The 18,757-nt window shown below is 45.0% G+C and overlaps 1 protein-coding gene across 11 annotated transcripts in view; it reads right to left on the reverse strand.

Annotated features, from left to right (window-relative positions):
- Positions 1-18,757, reverse strand: part of ANKS1A (ankyrin repeat and sterile alpha motif domain containing 1A) — a 106,880-nt gene that overhangs the window by 64,383 nt on the left and 23,740 nt on the right. For 7 of the 11 annotated variants that reach the window (XM_026111959.2, XM_026111955.2, XM_026111953.2 and 4 more), the window contains exons 2-9: positions 12,688-12,768; positions 11,737-11,893; positions 9,682-9,744; positions 3,530-3,826; positions 2,852-2,927; positions 2,476-2,577; positions 1,070-1,165; positions 765-961 (exon numbers count right to left, since the gene is read on the reverse strand). In XM_026111959.2, the coding sequence (XP_025967744.2) occupies positions 765-961; positions 1,070-1,165; positions 2,476-2,577; positions 2,852-2,927; positions 3,530-3,826; positions 9,682-9,744; positions 11,737-11,893; positions 12,688-12,768 (1,069 nt within the window). Of the gene's footprint in view, positions 1-764; positions 962-1,069; positions 1,166-2,475; positions 2,578-2,851; positions 2,928-3,529; positions 3,827-9,390; positions 9,530-9,681; positions 9,745-11,736; positions 11,894-12,687; positions 12,769-18,757 lie in introns of those variants that run through there. The other 4 variants (XM_026111960.2, XM_026111957.2, XM_064497984.1 and 1 more) reach the window with 2 other exon arrangements.

An 18,757-nucleotide genomic window follows, 5' to 3' on the forward strand; every position in this document is an offset into this window, starting at 1 on the left:
TTACAGAACCAGAGGAAGCAGGGTTGCAGCACCAGCAGTTTGATTATTCCTTGCTGCTTTGCTTTTTGCCCATTCAAAAAATATCAGTAGAAAAGGCTTTATGAACACAACCCAAAAACCAGCCCTGAAGCTGACACAGCGTGCTGCACGGCCAGCATCCCATCTGCCCCATAGCAGTGCTGCCACCGATTGCTAAGGAGGTGGCAGATGCAACTAACAGAAGATGAGGAAGACTTTGGAGACAGTTCCAGTAGCTACACATTACCTTGCAAAGCCTTGAGTACCCTCTACAGAGCTCCGCAAGTAATACACATAAAGGGTTTCTGCTACCAACTGGTTTAGCATGGGACGTTCTCAAAGATAATTTCTTTAGAGCCTTCTCTTGGGCAAAGCAGAGGGCGTGAGATGAGGCAAACACTACACAGAACAGTTTCCAAAGCTTTCTCTTAGGCTTTCTCAGCTACATGTAACGCTCTGACAAACCAAAATTCAAAGGCATCAGTATTCACAGGCACCAGACCACATAAGGATGCAACACTGGATGAAACTCAGGCACGTACAAGCAGCTACCCATGGGCAATGCTACGGAGGGAATGTGAACAGGCCGGTACAGAAAGGAGAGGTTCCTGCCTGCTCCAATCAATGTCAGGGATGGGTTGAAAGATTTCTTCAAGCTGGGGAACTGGCAGCCTGCTGCAAAACCGTGGGAATGGAGCTATCTGTCTTCCTAAGGCATGCAGAGAAGAGCACACACAGCTACATACAGGCCTGACTCCTGCTGCTTTAACACCACTTGTTTCCACTTCCTTATTCACAGACTCTCGGTCGGAAGATCTCCCACTGGCGAGACTGTCCAGAGAGTGGCAGGACGTTGCGTTGTACAAAGCTTCATACGGGCTCTCCTCTTCAGGGTTCACATCGAAATCTATGATCAGTTCTGTCACCGCTTTCTCCACATCACCTGTGAGAAGAGGAGACGAAACTGCATCACTCAGGGCTTCCACCCTCCGAAGCTCAGCACTTGCAGGAAGAGGAGCGCTGCTGACTGCTGCATTGCATGGACACCTACCCTGAGATATCCGGCACACAGCATCAGTGGCAGCAACAAGCGGTGCTTGGACAGTCTTCTCTGCAGCTTTGGCACTTTTCTTCCCAATTGTGTAATCTGCAACGAAGTGGGGTGACACACGCAGTTTAGGTCAGTCTAGCTTCATGTCCACTTTAGCACATAGCATTTCCTCCCTTGTGAATGGAAGACCAAACTGTCAGCTGATTAAGTCTCCAAAAAATAAATGAGGTGCATTATTAAATCTTGCAGCTCAGTTCCCAAAATAGAAGCAGGCAGCCTCTTTAATCACATGCACAAAGTCGAGAATAGTTTCCGAACTTTTACAGAGCCTTTAATGAGAAAGCTGCAAAGTTCTTGGATAGACGCAACATAAGGGAACAGATAACCTCACATTTCGTAGAGACAAGCTACATTGCTAAACAGAGGTGCAGTCTGGTCTTCTGGATTCATAAGACAGCAAAGAAACTAATTCTAATTGTGGTCACCTAACCACGGAAAAGGCCAGAAACATTAAGTTTAAGCAAATGAAGTCAGACATCAACAAGCATCTCACACAGCTCAACCTACAGGAGCAAACTATCAGCACTCACCTGCAAGAACCTTAGTTTTCAAGCCAGTCTTTGTCTTCAGTTTCAGAATTGAGATAATACCTACCAGCCTCAGAGGCAAAGCTTAATTAAAGTCTGCAAAGTGCTTTGAACCTGTGAAGCTCTCAAATGTTAAGCATGAATAAAACACACCATTTGCGTATGCTTCTGATCTTTCTCCCCGCAGCTGAGAGGAAACTGAGACAGCGTAATTACAAGGTATGAAATCAGCTAAGATGCCACTTTTCATTCCCTAACTTGGGCAGAAACAAAGGGCCAAGCTCCTTTATAAGTCAGAAATAATCAAGGCCTTTTCTGTAAATCTCATCTGCAAAATCCATGCCCAGGCTTCACAATGAAGTGATAAGTAGGATATAGGATCAGCGGATGACTATTTGCCTATACAGACATACAAAGTAGAGTTAATCCAAAACCATTTCTAAAGCCATTACTGTGCATTCTACAAACAGACTTTAGACTACCCTTAATTTTAATTAACTTATAAAGTTAAACAAAACTCAATTAAGCCCATTTAAACTCTAAAAGTGATGCCACACTCCTTAAGCGAGCAAACTAATCCCCCTTAAATCCATTCCTGGAAGTCTTCTGCAAACACGTGCTCTGGAGACAGTTCATCACTAAGAATTTAACCACCGTTTCTTCCAATATCCTCTTAAGATTCTCACCGAGTGACCTGGCCTGAGTCTGCTTTGCTTTCAGCACTTTCCAGGACCAGAGAAAAAAATCCTGTACTCACACCAGCACAATTTGCACCTAAAACCTTTCCCTCCCGCCCACACACAGAGCTACACCACTTACCTTCAATGAGGGCTGCTATATGCTGGCTCTTCTGGGAAGGAAGTTCCCTCACAATATCCAGAGCTGTCAGGCCTCTGTTGTCCTTTATGTTCACATCAATACCTAGGTGTAGGAAAGGCAAAGGCAAGAACATCTGAAAATTATGTGAAAATTCATCTCTTTAATCAAGTCATAGCTTACATTATAATCATCACCAGGAGGAAGGCGTTAAAAACACCCAAAGCAAGGGATAACCTCTCCTATGACCCTCTCTGAGGATCAATACTTCAATAGCTGAGCAGAGGGGAAAAAAAAGCTGCCCCCATAAAGGGGTTTCCTCAAGTTCTGCGGGAAGACATCACTGTGTTACTGCTTCGGAAGGGGATCATTCTCTCACCTGCAGCCAGCAAGATTTGTACCACATCTGTCTTGCCAAACAAAGCAGCTTCGTGCAAAGCACTGCCTTTTTCAGTCTGCAAATTAAATGGAAAATAGCATGAAGCTAGACAGTGGGGAATGGGGATGGAGGAATGTTGCAGAAGGTTACAGAAGTGATAAATATGCTGCGTCACATACAAAATGCAGGCAAGGATATCTACAACTGCCATCAAACTATCCACGCTATTATAACGCTGAGAATTTGGAAGGGAAAAGGGAGATTCTTTCTTAGGAAAGAGGTGTGGGCTCAGACTAGAAACCAAGAAAGATCTTTCCAAGGCTTAGCAAGGAGACAAGGAAAGAAGAAACTATCACATACAAGTTATTGCTGTGAAAGCAGCATAGTAACAAGCGGCTTGATAGGAACAGAAATGGTTTGCCTCCATCACTGCTAAGAGCTCAAACACTGAGGGGCAGGACAGCTCAGGCGAAAGGGCTTTTCTCCTCCCTCGCTATGTGTCTGGAGCTCTTTCTCCAACTTTAAGCAGCTTCTCAGAGCCCAAAGCAATCGCTCATCTTTCTGAAATGACCCCGCCGGGAGGACGGTGAGCCGTAACTTTCCCTGCCACTTCTACATGGGTTCTCCAGTCTCCCAGCAAGCTGACCAGCCCCTGACACACACGGACACGCTAGATACCTGATAGTTGCTATCCATGCCAGCATCCAGGAGGACATGGACTACAGCTTTGTGACCATTCCTAGCTGCCAGGTGCAGGGGAGTGTGTTTCTTAGTGTTGCAGCTTAAAAGATTGGGGTGAGCGTTCAAGAGCATCTTCACAACTTCCAGCCTCCCGTAGAGCGCGGCCAGATCCAGGGGAGTCTCGAATTTGTTATTGCGCATAGTAGGGTCCGTCAGCTCCTCCAGCAGGACCTTCACCACCTCTGTGTGGCCGTACTGGGCAGCGCAGTGCAGCGCCGTCTCGTTGTCGTTGTTCTGGAGGGTCACAAACGCCAGCGTGTCAGAGCGGGGGAGAACGGAGCTGCTCCGTGCCTCGCTCAAACCATTGAAGTTTAAATGCAAAAACAAGACAAACAAGCAGTCGGGAAGCAGACAGCCTAGTTTTAACCAGAGCCTGGAGCAATGTTTTCATCATGTCATTAGCCATTCACCAGGCATGGCTATCCCCTTACGAACTCATCAACCGACCCACCCAGTAAAAGCCTGGAGAAGCTTCAAAAACACTCAGAGCAATGAGCTTTACTCGGATATGGGAAATCTACTCTACGGGAAATAGATGCTATATACGGGGTAGCTTTCAAAGCATTAAGGTCAGGAGCAAGAGACCATGCTAACGTTTAAGGGACTGCTGAGTTGTATCTGGATTCCCATTAACTCTGCTAGCTCTTGGGGAATGCCTTCTGTTTTATCTGTTGGCAGCGTCCCACACTTTGGGATATCACAAAAATAAAGAATTGCAGTAAGTAATATGCAAACTGCGGCATGGATTCTACCTGCTGTAGCTTAATCGTCACAGTTTCAGATTTAAACTTCAATTGTTCAGAATCCTACTTATCCTGATTATAACAGTCATTCCACCGTGGCAATGCTGAAGCTTGCAAGCTGGTCAATGTAGAAAGAGGGTGCGTATAAGTCGCATGCAGTTTGTGAATTGAGAAGTTATCCAGCAAGGCAGATAGATCACTCCACTAACAAGCCTTTTGTAGTCAACGCCTCGGGTCAACTGGCAGGGAAAAAAGGCCAAGCTGCAAGTGATAGCCTCCATAGCAAAAGCCCAATCCAGTTAATGCATGCAGCATCTGTCAGGTTAAAGTCAGCAATGCAAAGTATTTATGGACAAGCAACCTAACGCGTGTCGCTTCCAGGTGCAAAATATGAACGTTGCCAGATTCAAAACAGGTTTGGCTTTTTTCCCCTTTCAAGTTAAGTTCACCTCAAGTTTCTAGTTTTACTACTGTGAACTATACATAGAGGAATTTCAAGGGCTTTGGAAATACTTATCTAGGGATTGAATAGACCCGAAAAACTTGTGTACAAAACTTTACACACTTAAAATTTAGTTGAAAGAACCACAGTAGAGGTTTTTTAACAGTAGATCATTTTAAGAACTGCTCCCATTAAAATGGAAACGCACTTATTTCCACAGATTTAAAAGTGCTACTCTAGGAACTGAATTTGCCCCTTTTGCTTTGAGCGCGTACACACCTTTTTGGATTCTAGTTTGTAGGAGAGGTCAATATTTTGCACCATTCCACAAACAAGCTGCAGAACTTGCCATGTTCTGCAAGTACTCTAATCCTATTACCACGTTAAGTCATTCTAGGGATTACAAGAGTCATGCATGCAAACTCCCGTTTGTTTTTATCGGGTATTTGACTGCATCATTTTTCAGCCACGTGAAAAGTCAGGGAAGTGGGAAGTCCTGGAGAGGCTCTACAGCCGCGGCTTGCAGAAAAGCAAAAGCTCTGGAGGCTGGAAGCAGCAGCAGCCACATGCAGAAACGGGGGCTTCGAGAAGGAAAGGAAAGCACGGCATCACTGTTAGCAGAGAAGTTCAAAGTCAAAGAGCAGGCTCTATACTTGGAGTGGCAGAGGCAGCCATGGTGAAGGGAGGTACATACAAGTGGACAGAAGTTACTGTAGAATAAAAGTTTGTACATAAAATACACGTAGGGAGTGGAAAAAGGGAGAGAACAGAGAACTACAGAGATTATACCTATGGCTCTGCTTAACCTGCTGCTCTCGAGGCATTTAAAAGGGCCGTATGTAGCATTAATCCTTATTTGCCAGAGAAGGGAACTGTGGATCAGTGTGAGGATCCAGACTGAGCCCTCGGGAGCATGCTGGCACTCAGCACCCTTCCCATCGCTCCGGCCTGACCCGACCCAGCTCAGCAGTGCTGGCGGCAGCTCCCGCAGTGCCGGGGAGTTTGCCACTTTTTGCAGAAAGGGCGGATGAGTCCAGCTCTTCCAGTGCACCGGGCGAACGGCACCACCAAGCCCATCCATCTCATCTTGCCCTGGCCCAGTCATACCCCTCGAGGGTGCTTTGAAGTACGCAGCAACCCAAAACACCTGCCTGATGGCTCAGAAATGGGAATGCAAAATCCTTGAATAACAGAATTCTTGAGGATTTTCCCCATCTTCGTCTCATTTTAGTCACGTTTTCCTTCGGCAGGCCAGGCTCTGCCACTTGGGATGAAATCCCCAGAATACTTCTCCTCTAACCAGAGGTCACCAGGTGATAAACTACCTTGAATCATTCTAGCAAGGGTTTCCGCCACCACAGACTGACTACTGGAAACTCCTGCTATTGCATAAATCTTTATTGTCTCCATTTTGGGAGAGTTTTGAGCAGCCAAAAATCCTGAAGCTGTTCCAGGCAAGGCACATTGCCTCCCTTCCCGGATCTGCTCTCCAAGCGCAGACCAGAGGGGAGCCTCAGCAATGAGCACAAGAGCTCAAACATTCATATTTATCGGTGACAGAAAAAGAAAATTCTTTTCCAGCAGCCAGAAGCCATACGGATTCAAATTTCAAAAATTGGGGGGGGGGGGGGGGCATATTAGCGCGCTCAGAAGGACCTGGGGGCTGCATTCTTGGAGGAAGAGTAGCACCCTCCTAATTCACAGCTGGGAGCGAGAAACTGGGCCTCACGCGATGCCACCTCCGACCACAAAGTATGGAGCAGGAACAGCGCAAACGCCTCTGCCTTCAGATGGGTCCCATCAAATTTTTCAAGCCCTGGTAACTAGATACCACATATAACAACCCTTCTGGCTCCTCATCACACACTACAACGGAGCATCCACAGCTCATTAAAGCATCTCTCTGACAGTGGCTGCGCTCCCCTTCCTAGCGGGGCTTCATTTGAAAAAAGGAAGATTGGTTTAAATAAGTTATCTTCCCAATTGCAAAGATGTGAATGTCTGAACAAACTGCCGAGGGAGATTGAGGAGCTGCCACTCGAGGTTTTTAAGAGCTCATTAGGCAAACACTGGTCAGGGATGGTTTAGGTGGAACTGATCCTGCCTCGGGGCAGGGGAGAGGGGCCAGGTGGATTCAAGTCCCATCCAAGCCTATTTCTGAGATTCCTTCGCAGGGTTTTTCTTGATTTGTACATTTCTAAGATAAGCTCACCGTTAAAAAATAAAACGCAACACAAAACTGCTAATTTGCTGGTCCAGTGACATGTCTGATACTGAAGCCCAGGACGTGGCTGTTCCTCTGGGACACGCTCTGCGCAGCTGCTGTTTCACAGTTAAAGGCCAAAATGAAAGAAAAAAAAATTCTTAAGCAAAATCCAAACTTCTGCAAAAGGTGACACCTAAGGCATGTCATAACCTTCAGGCCCAAAACAGGCCAGAGGAGTGGCACGAGCAGCCCTATCACTTATCCTTCTCCTTTCCTCCCCCCTCCTTTTGCAGCACACACAGTTTCCAGTAGCGCCTTATACGGCATGGCCATTAGCAAGAATAAGAATAAACAGACCTCCTGCGTTCCTACAGGTGCCCAATGCCAAACACGCTAATACATTTCAGAAGCATGATCCCCATATGTCCAAAAAGCTTTTGGGAGCTCTGCGGGTGGGTTTGCTGCCCAGTTTCATTTGCAGACTCCAGATGGTAGGCTTCCACTTTCCTCAGCAGCCCATTTAGATTTATAGCACTTTAAACCCAATCTACATTATTCATTTGCTTCCAATTAAAAAAGACAAAGGTAGTTTGTGTAGCACAGTTTATTTCTCCTTGAGCTATGTGGCAGCTTTTTCTACTTTGTGTTTGCTCAACTGGTCAGCTCCTTCCTGCAGATTAAACAGCCAAATCCAAAGTAGCAAGATTTAGGGAGCAAAGTTGCTCCTCCATGTCTTTGCTTAAACCTGTTGCTTTTCAGAAGTCCTTCAGGCCTCTCTCACACATTTTGTAGGGACCAGCTATTTATCAAAAGGTGTTGGAGAAGAGGCAGCACACCAGGAAGTTAACTATTTCTCCACCTTTTAGGAAGGCAAGAAGCTACTGGCTTTCTTAGCTTTTCCTAAAGAGAATACCATTTTGACGTGTAGTCAGGCATATATAAATGCCTTTCCCCTCTTCTAAATATTCCAAAACATTTGGAAAAATGGAACAGCTTGTTTTGACAATTTCAAAATGAAATCTCATTCCGCACGGGAGCTGAGAAGCTGCATGCACCAACCAAGCAACGACCTTTACACTTTGCACCTGGACTTTTTCTTGTTCTCCCACCTGCAACAAGGCTATCAAAAAACCCATCAAGGTTTGCATGATAGGTATGGTTCCACATGCTCTTCATCAAATCTGGTCAGAAACCAGCAGAAAGCTGGTCAGAACTTCTCATGACCCTATCTAATAGTTTGTGCATAAGCCATGTCTGGCTCCTTAAAAACCAAGGCAGAGATTTCAAAAACACTAGTCTTAATCCCAAGAGCCTTCAGAACCCAAGTATTATAGCCAAACCCCAAAGTGAATACCTACTAAAGAAAACCCCTCAAGAAAGCTAGCTCAGCTTCATCTTCACATGCCTTTCCCATTCAACATTTCTGCAAGATTTACTCAGTCATCAACAATATTTTAGAAAGCTCCTTTCAGACGGTTGAATTGCTCAGCTATAACACGTTTCCATCAAAGACATTTGTTGCTATAAAATTCCCAGCTGGATTTTTGTCAAAGTCACAGATAAGGATGAGCTTCATGTAAATATATTTATGCTTAAAGAGGTATGCACTAGAGTCTTTCCTGAAATGGAAGTCTGCAGAAACAATAAACTTGATTCCCAGTGGTTAGTAAGCTCAGGAACTTTGAGTGTGTTTTTAAGGTACTGCAGATCAAGCAGAGCGGAAGTTTTAACTAAACTCAGAGACAGAAATCTGCCATGGGTGGCTGCATCCAAAATAATTGGCTGGAAGCAACTGTGGCATGGTGGCTGAAAGCAGAAATATCTCATGACAAAACAGCAAACTATTATGCCATCATGTGCCTGCAGCTTCACTTTAAATAAAAATGAAAAGTGGTGAGTGTCTGAGAAAACACCACCGTGTACGCACTGGTAGACAGAACAAGCGACCCTAGGAACTTCCCTATCTGCTTCTGCAATTGCTCAGCCTCAGTGCATCCTAAGTGCTTATGTTGTGCCTTTTTGTAGATCAACTAAAAGCAGAGAGGAGCAAAACAGGCAAGAAAATAAGAACAGGAGACTAGGGCTGAAGGGTCAGACGACACAACAGACTTAACACTGAAAAAAAGACACTGATGCAATAAGCAGGACATGAAGGACTTGGGAAGGAAGGTGTAAACACTACTGCCTTCCCTTCTCCCTGCCACCACCAAAAGAATTAGCTGTCCATTCAAACAAATACAGGATTACGCATTTTGTAGGAGAAAAGGCATGAAAATTCACTCCAAACAGCCCACAGAAAAAATGCATCCATGTTTAAGCAGGAAAATAAATTTCCTTCTCTTTGCATTTATCAGCAACATTAGCACATGAAACAATACCTAGAGCATTTTAATTGAAATAACATTACCTTTTGGAAGTCATCCAGCCAAATCAAGCAAACTGACCATCACCGTGAGTCCTACAAGGCTAAGCAATGAAGGAGCCCCCAGGAAAGTAAGGAAAAGCTTCCCTTAAATTATGTTTCTACAACTGCTTTGAAGAAAGAAACCCACAGTAAATAAATGGTTGCAATTTTACTTCTCCCCAAGCAGCTGCAAACTGAACAGGTATTACTGCAATTGGATGACATTGCACCTGGAAGCACGCGAGTGCAGCTTGGAGTAATGATGCAGTGAAATGCTGACAGCAAAGTACACACCTTGGCATTGATATATGGGTCAAAGGGGCCGTACTTTTTGAGTTCTTTGATCTCAAGAGCATTCTACAAAAAGGAAGAGGAGAAAAGAAAAAAAAAATGTGATAATGAAATGGGTGAGATATAGCAACAAAGCAATGGGTGACTCCCAAGGGGTGGAAGTGACAGAACACAGCATCTTGTTCCAGTCAAGAGCTATTAACAGCAGAAGCCATTCCAGCTGCTGATTCCTGTAACTTGAACCACTGTGCATTTCATTTACAAGGCTCCAAACACAAGCAGCACAGGCTATTCAACTGACTGCTCTCACATAAAAAGGTTTCGACTAAAGGGACATTAATGAAACATTACCTGGAAGGACTGCACCAAGCTTTTAATGTTTTGCAAAGGTTTCCCCTATACCTGTCCTCCTCTGACAGCAGAGCAGTTTACACTCAGGCCCCTCAGTCAATTCTTATCAGATTGATTGTAAACAGTTTACTACACTTCTTAAATCTATTTAAACAGACCAAATGCCTGCAGCTGTGCCCGAAGTCATTATTAAGCACAGCCCCAAACTGGAAAGCAATCAACAAAGGCAATAAAACACATACTCTTAGTCACTCCTGCTAAATTGAGGGGTGGTAGTGATTAGCACTACCACAGTATTTTTCATTTCATGATGCTTTACAAGTCATCACTTAGCCTTAGAACAGCCTTAGGAGGCAAGTTAACTATTCTACATTGAGGAACAAAAAGCTTAGGCAAGGCACTTCGGTCTCCCCAAAGCATGGGTGGAAGCAGGATTAATACTTCTAAACCCGGCTCCTCTCGGGGAGCTGGCTCCTCAGCTTCTGAAAAAATATACAGAGCAGGTCAAAATTAAACAGCAAAAATTTAGAGCTCCTAGCCATTCAGCTTGACCTTCTGACAGATTTTGCTAAACTTGAGCCAGGGATATCCAAGCTACTTGTGAATTAACTTCTGAACAAATATACATTTTCAGCCTTAAGGTATCAAGGCAGACAAACTTTTTTTGGTTTACTCCCTTCTACCTGGCTGATAAGCTGAGTGGTTCAGGAGTTGATTCCCAGGGACGACAGATATTCCTGCCTCCAGGACAGGACAACCAAGGGCTGTTGCAGCTCTAAGCATCTGACTCGAATCTGTTACTGCATGTCTGCCCAAGCCCACTCAGTCATAAGCAGCTCAGTAACACGGCTCAGTAGACCAGTCCCCTTATCCAAACTCTTAAACTAAAGACATTTCTGTGAGTTCAAGCAATAGCATTTATGCCTGGGATCCACTGTCGAAGTGGATGGGCATTAATTTCACTGCCCCTCACACGTTTCGGAAGTTCCCTGGAACTGCAGGGAGCTACCTGCCGACGTCCCCGGGGAAGTTACACAGGGGAGCCAGCCCTCCCCGCGGACACAGTGCCCACTGTGCGGAACGGCCGTTTGATACGAATCAATCCATCTGCATCCTAGCCCAAAAGCAATCAGGTTGACAAAAGGAAGAAATCCACATGACTTTTTCCTTGCCTGATTGAGGAAAATATCTTATTACGCTAGGGATTTATCTGGGGCCAAGTGGAGCTAAAACTGTCTTACAACTTACAAATTAGTTAACTGGAGCAAGTGCTAGAGACAAGCCAGGAGAGTAGCTAAGAGAGCATGGCCAAACAAAGACTAAACAAAGCTGCTTCGATTAGTTCCCCAAAGGAGGGAGCCAATGTATCCTTTGACAGTACTAGAAAACTTCTCAGCTATTCAGCAACTGAAAGGAAAAACCATTCATGTTAGTTTTAGAAGCCCAGTATGAAAGCAGGGGACCACTTCCTAGGTGCTCAGTGGTTCTCTTATCTCTTTATGTAGATAAACATATATACCTCAGCCATATTCAACCACTAACTCAGAACTGGAGGTATTGCTTTAGACAGTCCCCTCTATATCCTATTAGCAAGCAGGACTTTATAGCAATTGCTAGTAGTTTGGGCAGGGTCAGGAGCCAGCTGAAATGGTCTTCCTACATCCTAGTGAAGTGATTCAATGGTACATTAGAGAAAAATACGCAGACCTGCTCATTCACTTTAGTGTGCGAAGGTCCCTGGTGGATGAGGAGTTTCACTATGTCTGCATCTCCTTTCCACGCTGCCAGGTGAAGAGGGTAACAGCCCTTGCAGTCTGCTACATTGGTTAGTGCGTCATTCCTCAGCAGAACTTCCACCACATCCCTGCGAGAGAAGGGAAACTTGAGTCCAGGAGGTATCCCGTGCCTGTCCCACAGCTTGCATTCTGCAATCAGGTGATCACACAGTATTTACAAAAAATTCACCCAAAGAGGAATATTTCAGGGATCATCTTGAAACGTGATTATAACATGTTCCTATTAAATGTTGCCCAAAGAAAAAAGTGAAAGACTGCTGAGATCAGCTTAGAAACAGTCTATGTTATTTTTATACTAATGCAGCTGAACACAGACAGAAGTCATCTGCAAGCCACTCTGGTGAAAGGTGAATTGCATCAGCACAGTGAAGATGAATAAAGATTTTTTAACTCTATTCCATCTCTCAGCAGCTTAGGTAGCAGTGAAAAATGCAAGATCCACCACACAGAAGACCACAGAATTATTTAAAAAAATACAAAAATCTGCTTTTGCACATTGTAAGTGGTGCATGCACAGCAATGCATAGGAAACCAGACAGACTGCAGAGGACTGTTACTGGAGAAGCCGTCAAGAAGATCTTGTTACATCTTATCCGAATCACTTGCAAATAAAAGGGTGTTTGAAAGCCCCAGTGTTCTGCCAAATTAAAAAAAAAGTGTATAACTACATTCTGTAACTAATGCCTCTGCAGCTTCACTGCACTGATGTTCACTTCTTGTCCTGAAGATGGTGTAGTTTTGCACCACTGCCCCTTTCTACTTCAGTGGGAAACAGCTTTAGAGTGGTGAAAAGTTACATAGAAACCAGTTTGTAAAGCACATGGTATTCTGTGCGATAAAAGGCATCATAAGACAAACTCACTTATGACCATTCAAAGCAGCATGGTGCAGTGGAGTGTATCCAGTACTGTCAACGCAGTTCACATTTGGCCCTCTCCAGATGCTGCAAGACAAAACGTACAGGGAACACTTAGGCGTGCACCAAACAGAGGGGCGCTGGCAGGACAAAGTTTCAGCAGAGCTCCTGCACCACGCTGGTTATCTGGAAGCAAACCTTCGCAGTGGCCGGGCAGCTGTGGGTATGTCCTGCATTAAGAAGAGAGGTTAGTATCAAAGCACAGAGCCATTAAACGGATTCACTACTTGATGCTTGATCTTATACCAGAGCTTCCACGTTCTCCTGCTACCAGACATCTTTCAGCCATACATGTGCTTACCGAAAAGCATCTTCAGAGGAACATGTGCCTATTAACATCGACCACAAAAGCCAAGAGCCAGTAAACCCCCACTAATTCACAGTCCTCTGAAGGACTTTGTTGGATCTGGGAAACTTTCCCCCCATGCCAAGAGTCACCAGGGGTGCAAGCAGAAGACTGTGGGATACAGAGCCTCCTCTCTTGGTCACCAGTGTGAAGCCACACTGACTTTATACTGGCCAAAAATCATTTCCATCTGACAGCTGTTAGTGGTCTATATGAAAAAGTAGGTGGTCTCAGAGCACTTTTGAGAACACTTAAATTCCCTCCCTTGTTCCAAAGTCTAACACCAAGCATTTAAGTAGGCTGTAGAGGATTAATCTTCCCTCTAACCACTTCAAGGTGTCCCATTTAAAATAGCGGAGAACTGCACGTTTAAGAAGCTGGCATTGCTCTCGACATTGCTGCTAAAGGGGTTTGGTTTCTACAGCCACCAGGTCTGGCGTCCCTCACCAGTGCCACCACTGTCTTCCAGAAAGGGCACAGGAATTCCAACCAACACGTTCTCCCAAGGAAATCTGAAGCCTTTTACCGTTCCCGAACACGGCCCTCTATTACAACCCATCATTCTCCACGCGCTGCCCTGTTTTAAACTTGAGGCTTTCAAGAACTGTATTGGATTTATTACAACCCTAGACAATCGCGCTTCTCCTAACAGAGCATGCTTTCCTGCTTTGCCTTGTTTCTAAACTAGGGGTGGGACGTAACAGCCCCCTCTAATCCCCAATTTAACTGGCTTAGAATAAAACTCAACTGTTGCTTTTTATGAAGGAGGCCTTTCCTGATCATTTCATTTCCTCCCCAGCATGTAATCACTACGACTCATTGTATGATACGGAGGCAGCCTGAGCAGTTATTAGGTTTTCTAAAATAACAGTCATTACTAGAGGGCTGCTCGCCAGAAACACTCTCCACCGCAGTGTATAAAAGCAGCAGGAGAGGCACCAAACCAACAGGAATCTCAAGCAGATCAAGTGCAAATTCAGAAGTAAACGAAGCAATGCACTTTGTTCTCAAACACATTTCAGGTGGACTTCAGGAGCTCTCATTGAAATGGGGAGGAAAGTCTCTTTCCTCCAAGAGACTCCTGATCCAGCGGACCTTTACAAAAGGCTTTGCAGTCCAAGGACAGATGCAAACTCCACAACAGGAGACGGAGCTAAGGGGAAATTCCAAGAAGATAGGGAAGAAAGCCACAAAAACCAACTTGCAAAGGATCAGAAGGCTTAACCAGAGGTGTTCCTGCACTACCACCACACCGCATACTACCAGCAGCAAATGGCCAATCCATGCATGTGAGCAAGGCATTGCAAGTGCCACCAGCATCATTTGCAGGATGATGGCCTAAGCCATGCCCTGAAGATATGCAAGACACCAAATAAAAAAAACACCCCCCCCCCCAAGAAACAATAGCCAAAAACCACCCAGCTGCAACAGGCCTGAAGCACAAAGGGGACCTGAGCAATTCTCAGGCTTTGATTTATTTCTGGCAGTGGGCTCATCCAGCGTGGTTGCCCAAACAATTTACTGCTGGATTTAATGCGGCAATTAATGGTTAAAAGTAGTGCCAGAAAGACTTGTCTGTAGTCTCAATCGGTTATAAATACTGCATCTGCACCTCCCCGTGCACAGGCTGCTAGCCCGACCAAAGCCGGAGAGTTTGACTGTTTTACATGATGAACAGAGCGGTATTTTGCTGCCGAGCTCAAAGAATTACAGGGTGCACATATGAAAACCAGCACCATTTAATATAATTCCAGCAGAAAGATATATTTATGAAATAAGTAAGGAAAAACGAGATTAACAGCGTAACCGGCATAAACCAAGTCACTTGCTCAAAGTGATCCAACTGGTTGGCAGCAGAAATGGGGACTGTAGCACCAGACTTCCACTTCCCACCAGAGCAGCCTCCCTACGAGAAAAACACCCTTGCATAAGACTCTTCTGGTTAATGCTTTAGAGTAAAATACAGAGTTCACTCCATAGGGCTCAGACTCCAACTTTTCTCCTCCCCTAAGAGGGACCTTTTGCTACTGCAAAAATCTACTGTAACTGCTAGGATTTTAAGACATTAAAAAAGAAGAAGAATGTTGTGTGCCTGACACCCCTTTTCTTCTTGCAAACAGAGAAAGCTTTTATCAAAGAAAGGTCATATCACCCAGAAGTTCAGACTGAAGGAATCAAAGCATCCAAGAATCTATTTCTATTTAGATGTCAAGATTGCAGTGCAAGTACATCAATCTCTTCCCTCCTCTTCCTCTCCAGTCCTTACAGCTAGGAAAGCCATAAAGTTCTTTGGACTTAACAGAAGCCAAATCCTTCATCCCACTTTTATTTATGCAGTGCATAGCACTGAAGTGACAGACAGTGATAAGGTCCCCAGCTTCTCATTTCAGATCTAAACACAGGAAAATTGCCCTACCATAGTCAGCAGAAACTAGGAGTTGGAAAAAAACTAGCATGGGAACGTTCCTCTTGAAAGACACCGCAGTTCCTCCGGAGAACTATTTGCAGCGCTTGGTGCAGCCACAGGATAATAATTTGAACAACATCCCAGACCTTATCTGCAGAAATGGTGGCAGAACTGCTGGAAACAAAGCCCAAGCTCTGCTTGAAAATATTAGGAAAGTCCCCCAGACCACTTTTGGAGAAGAGCTGGACAGTCTGGGGTTAAAATTAGATCTTCTGAAATGAGGAGTGTGTCAGGTCTTTTGGGGCCAAAAAGGAAAATTTAGAGGTTTAAGTCAAGGGGAACTTAGCAAGAAGTTTGCTCTAGTGAGAAGGCTCTCCGCTAGTGTCAGGAGCTCATCACAGCACCAACGTGGAGCCGTTCCCCAGCACGGGGCAAGCCCGTAGACATGTGGAAAGAGCATCTCCACTCCCTGCGAGAGCTCTCGGCTAGGACCCAACTGTCTAGAAAAATTCATCAAGAACCTCCGAGGCTCAAAAGCAGAGAAAGCTACTTACCATCCTGCTCACCAGCTTTTATTCTTGAATCAGTCCCCAGCACTTTCAAACCTGTACGGATCTCCAAAATGCTCCTTCAAGGAACAGGTTTTAATATTTAAACACCCCAAACTCGACAGACAAAACATTTTGAGAACCGATAGCGACAAAACCAACTGGAAACTGAGAAACAGCTCCTCCAAGATCCCCTGCATGAAGCAGGGCAGATTTGCTCTTCTTACTGCCAAAATGTCTCCTGTCTTCTTGCAAGTGATTTTGGTCCCACAGGCATTTGAAATTTTTGAGCTGTCAGGCTCACAAACACCTGGGCGAGTTCTCTGTGAAACCCTGCTCAACCAGCCCCATTTCGGGAACTTTTATTGAGACAAATAAATAAGGAACAGTGCCTAATTCCTCGTGGTTCCAGCCCAGTCCAGCACATTTTACAACATCGAGAACATTAAAAACTATATGTTAAGAATAAAGTAAGTTGGTTGTATGGAGACACAAAAATTACCGTAGGGAAACCAGCAGTACACAGCAGCTCAGCAGGCTCCAATCCTTTCAGAGGGGTTTCTTCTTCGAGCCCCCACGCTACTGCTGCGCACAGACACCGAGGCACAAGGCCTGCACCGCCACGTGGAGCATACCACCTCCAAAGGCTTGCAGACAAGAAACAAACTGAGAAGAACAGCTGAGCACTTATTTCTGGAGCTGTGGGATCACGCGGTGGCGAAGCCGGAATCATTTCATCTTAACAATACTTACTTACAGACCTGTTGCCCTGGTTTTACAAGAAGGGAAGCAGTTCAGAACAGGGTGGTATAAAAGAACCAACCACCTTTGGCAACGATAGACAAGACAGAAGAAAACGCAGGAAATCCCGACGCCAAGCCGCTGCAACGCGCTGAGCCCCGCAGGCCAGCGGGTCGGTGACGACTCTGGAGGCCACGAGGGCTTTGCTCCCTGCTGCGCGACGTAGCCTTGGGGAAGTCTACTTCCAGACCTCCATTTGCTTATCTGTAAAATGGAAACATGGTACCGAGAGAAGCAGAGGATAAAGCCAAGCACTATCTATGTACATTGTGACTCTGGGCTGCTTTTGATTAAACAGAAACACAGATCTCTGCAAGGGAAGGAGAATGCTGCAAAGAGAAGTTTACAGTAAAGTTCAGAGAAGGTCTGGAGCCACCCGACTACCACTGCTGTTCGCTTTCTTTTCTCCCCCACAGCCCCCCAAAAACCCTATACATCACAGGGTTTTTTTTTTTCCTTTTGCTTTTACATTAGCAGCCTTCCTTATGAAAGCAAACTTCTTAAATGAATACCTAGATTTCACCTCCCCTTTTACTTACTGTGTAGTATTTTAGCAATGTTTCTGATATATCTAAGGCATTAAGAAGAAAAACCCTAAAAACTGTAAAATCTTCTCTATTCAAACCAATTTTTCTGCTCAGTTTCCCTTGCTCCATGATTCAGCAAGTGCTGTAGACTTTTAAATAAAGCTTCCTCTTTGTAAAAATTGCTGAATAAAGCACATTGCTTTAGATCACAATAAAACCCAATAGTTTCTTTAAACAAGACCACATAGTCCCCTTGCTTTTCCATTTATTTCTTCTGAACTGTACTAAGTTTAATCACAAAATCATTCAAGGCAATGGGCTAGAGTCAAGGCCAAGCCACCTAGAGAAGAACTGGATTTTTCAAGAAAGTTAAGTGATGAGTCTTCAACAGCTAATCTATGGTCTCACTCATCTGGATTACAGAAGCACCTGGAGACTTTAAGGACGAGCACTCACGCTGGTAGAGCAGAAGGCACAAGACTATTCCTACCCTAATGTATTTACGGACTCAACATTCACAACAAAGCGTGCAAGTATTGGCATTATTGCTACTTTAGATACAAGAAGCCAGTGCACGAGTGGCTTGGCTCAAGGTCGCAAAGGAAGCTTAATGAAGCTGAGAACTGACCCCAGATGTTCAGAGCCTTAGTTCAGTGCCTCAGACAAATTGACATAAGGCCGATTAAGGCTGGAGGCCTGTTAACTCGAGTCCATTGCCCCAAGAACCCAAAGCAATACACACATTTCGGCTATTAATAGCCACAGTGCTGCCAGTAACACTAACACAACCCTCTTTTGGCATTTCCTGCTTACAGGATGGGTAATACAAACATCCCAAACGCTTGGTGCAAGACTTCAGGTTTTCAAAGCACACTTCACATGTTTCTGAGGAGCGAAAAAGGCCACGCTACGCCTGTTTCACAGACAGGAACGGGTACAGCGCGGCAGGGCCGGAACAGAGCTACGACCCCTTTCTTGCATGCCTCAACAACTAGATAATACAATGGCCTTTCCAAAAATAAACTGCTGATGCAACACCAGAGAAGATTAAAGCAGAGCATTCCTGGGGCAGGGGGAGAATGTGGCTAGGTCCCAAGCAATCCTTTCTCAAACAATCCCTCTTGGCCGGCTTCAGGAAAGAGAGAGGAACCCAGTTAGATCTCGCTATTGCAGAAGCTGCAGAGGAAGCCAACAGTGATCTCCGGCTTTTAGAGGACTTAAGACTCCGCTCTCTGGATTTTCTTTGCTATAAAGAAAGCACTCAGTTGGAATGATTGCTCCCCACCCAAAGCTCTTTGGGTGCCTTCTTCCTATATTCTTCTCCGCACTGTCACCCTCTTACTCCTTCCATGGCCCCCTTTTTCCTTCCGTTCAGCAGATTCCTTCC

Source organism: Dromaius novaehollandiae, chromosome 27, assembly GCF_036370855.1.
Source record: "Dromaius novaehollandiae isolate bDroNov1 chromosome 27, bDroNov1.hap1, whole genome shotgun sequence".
Lineage (NCBI taxonomy): Eukaryota > Metazoa > Chordata > Aves > Casuariiformes > Dromaiidae > Dromaius > Dromaius novaehollandiae.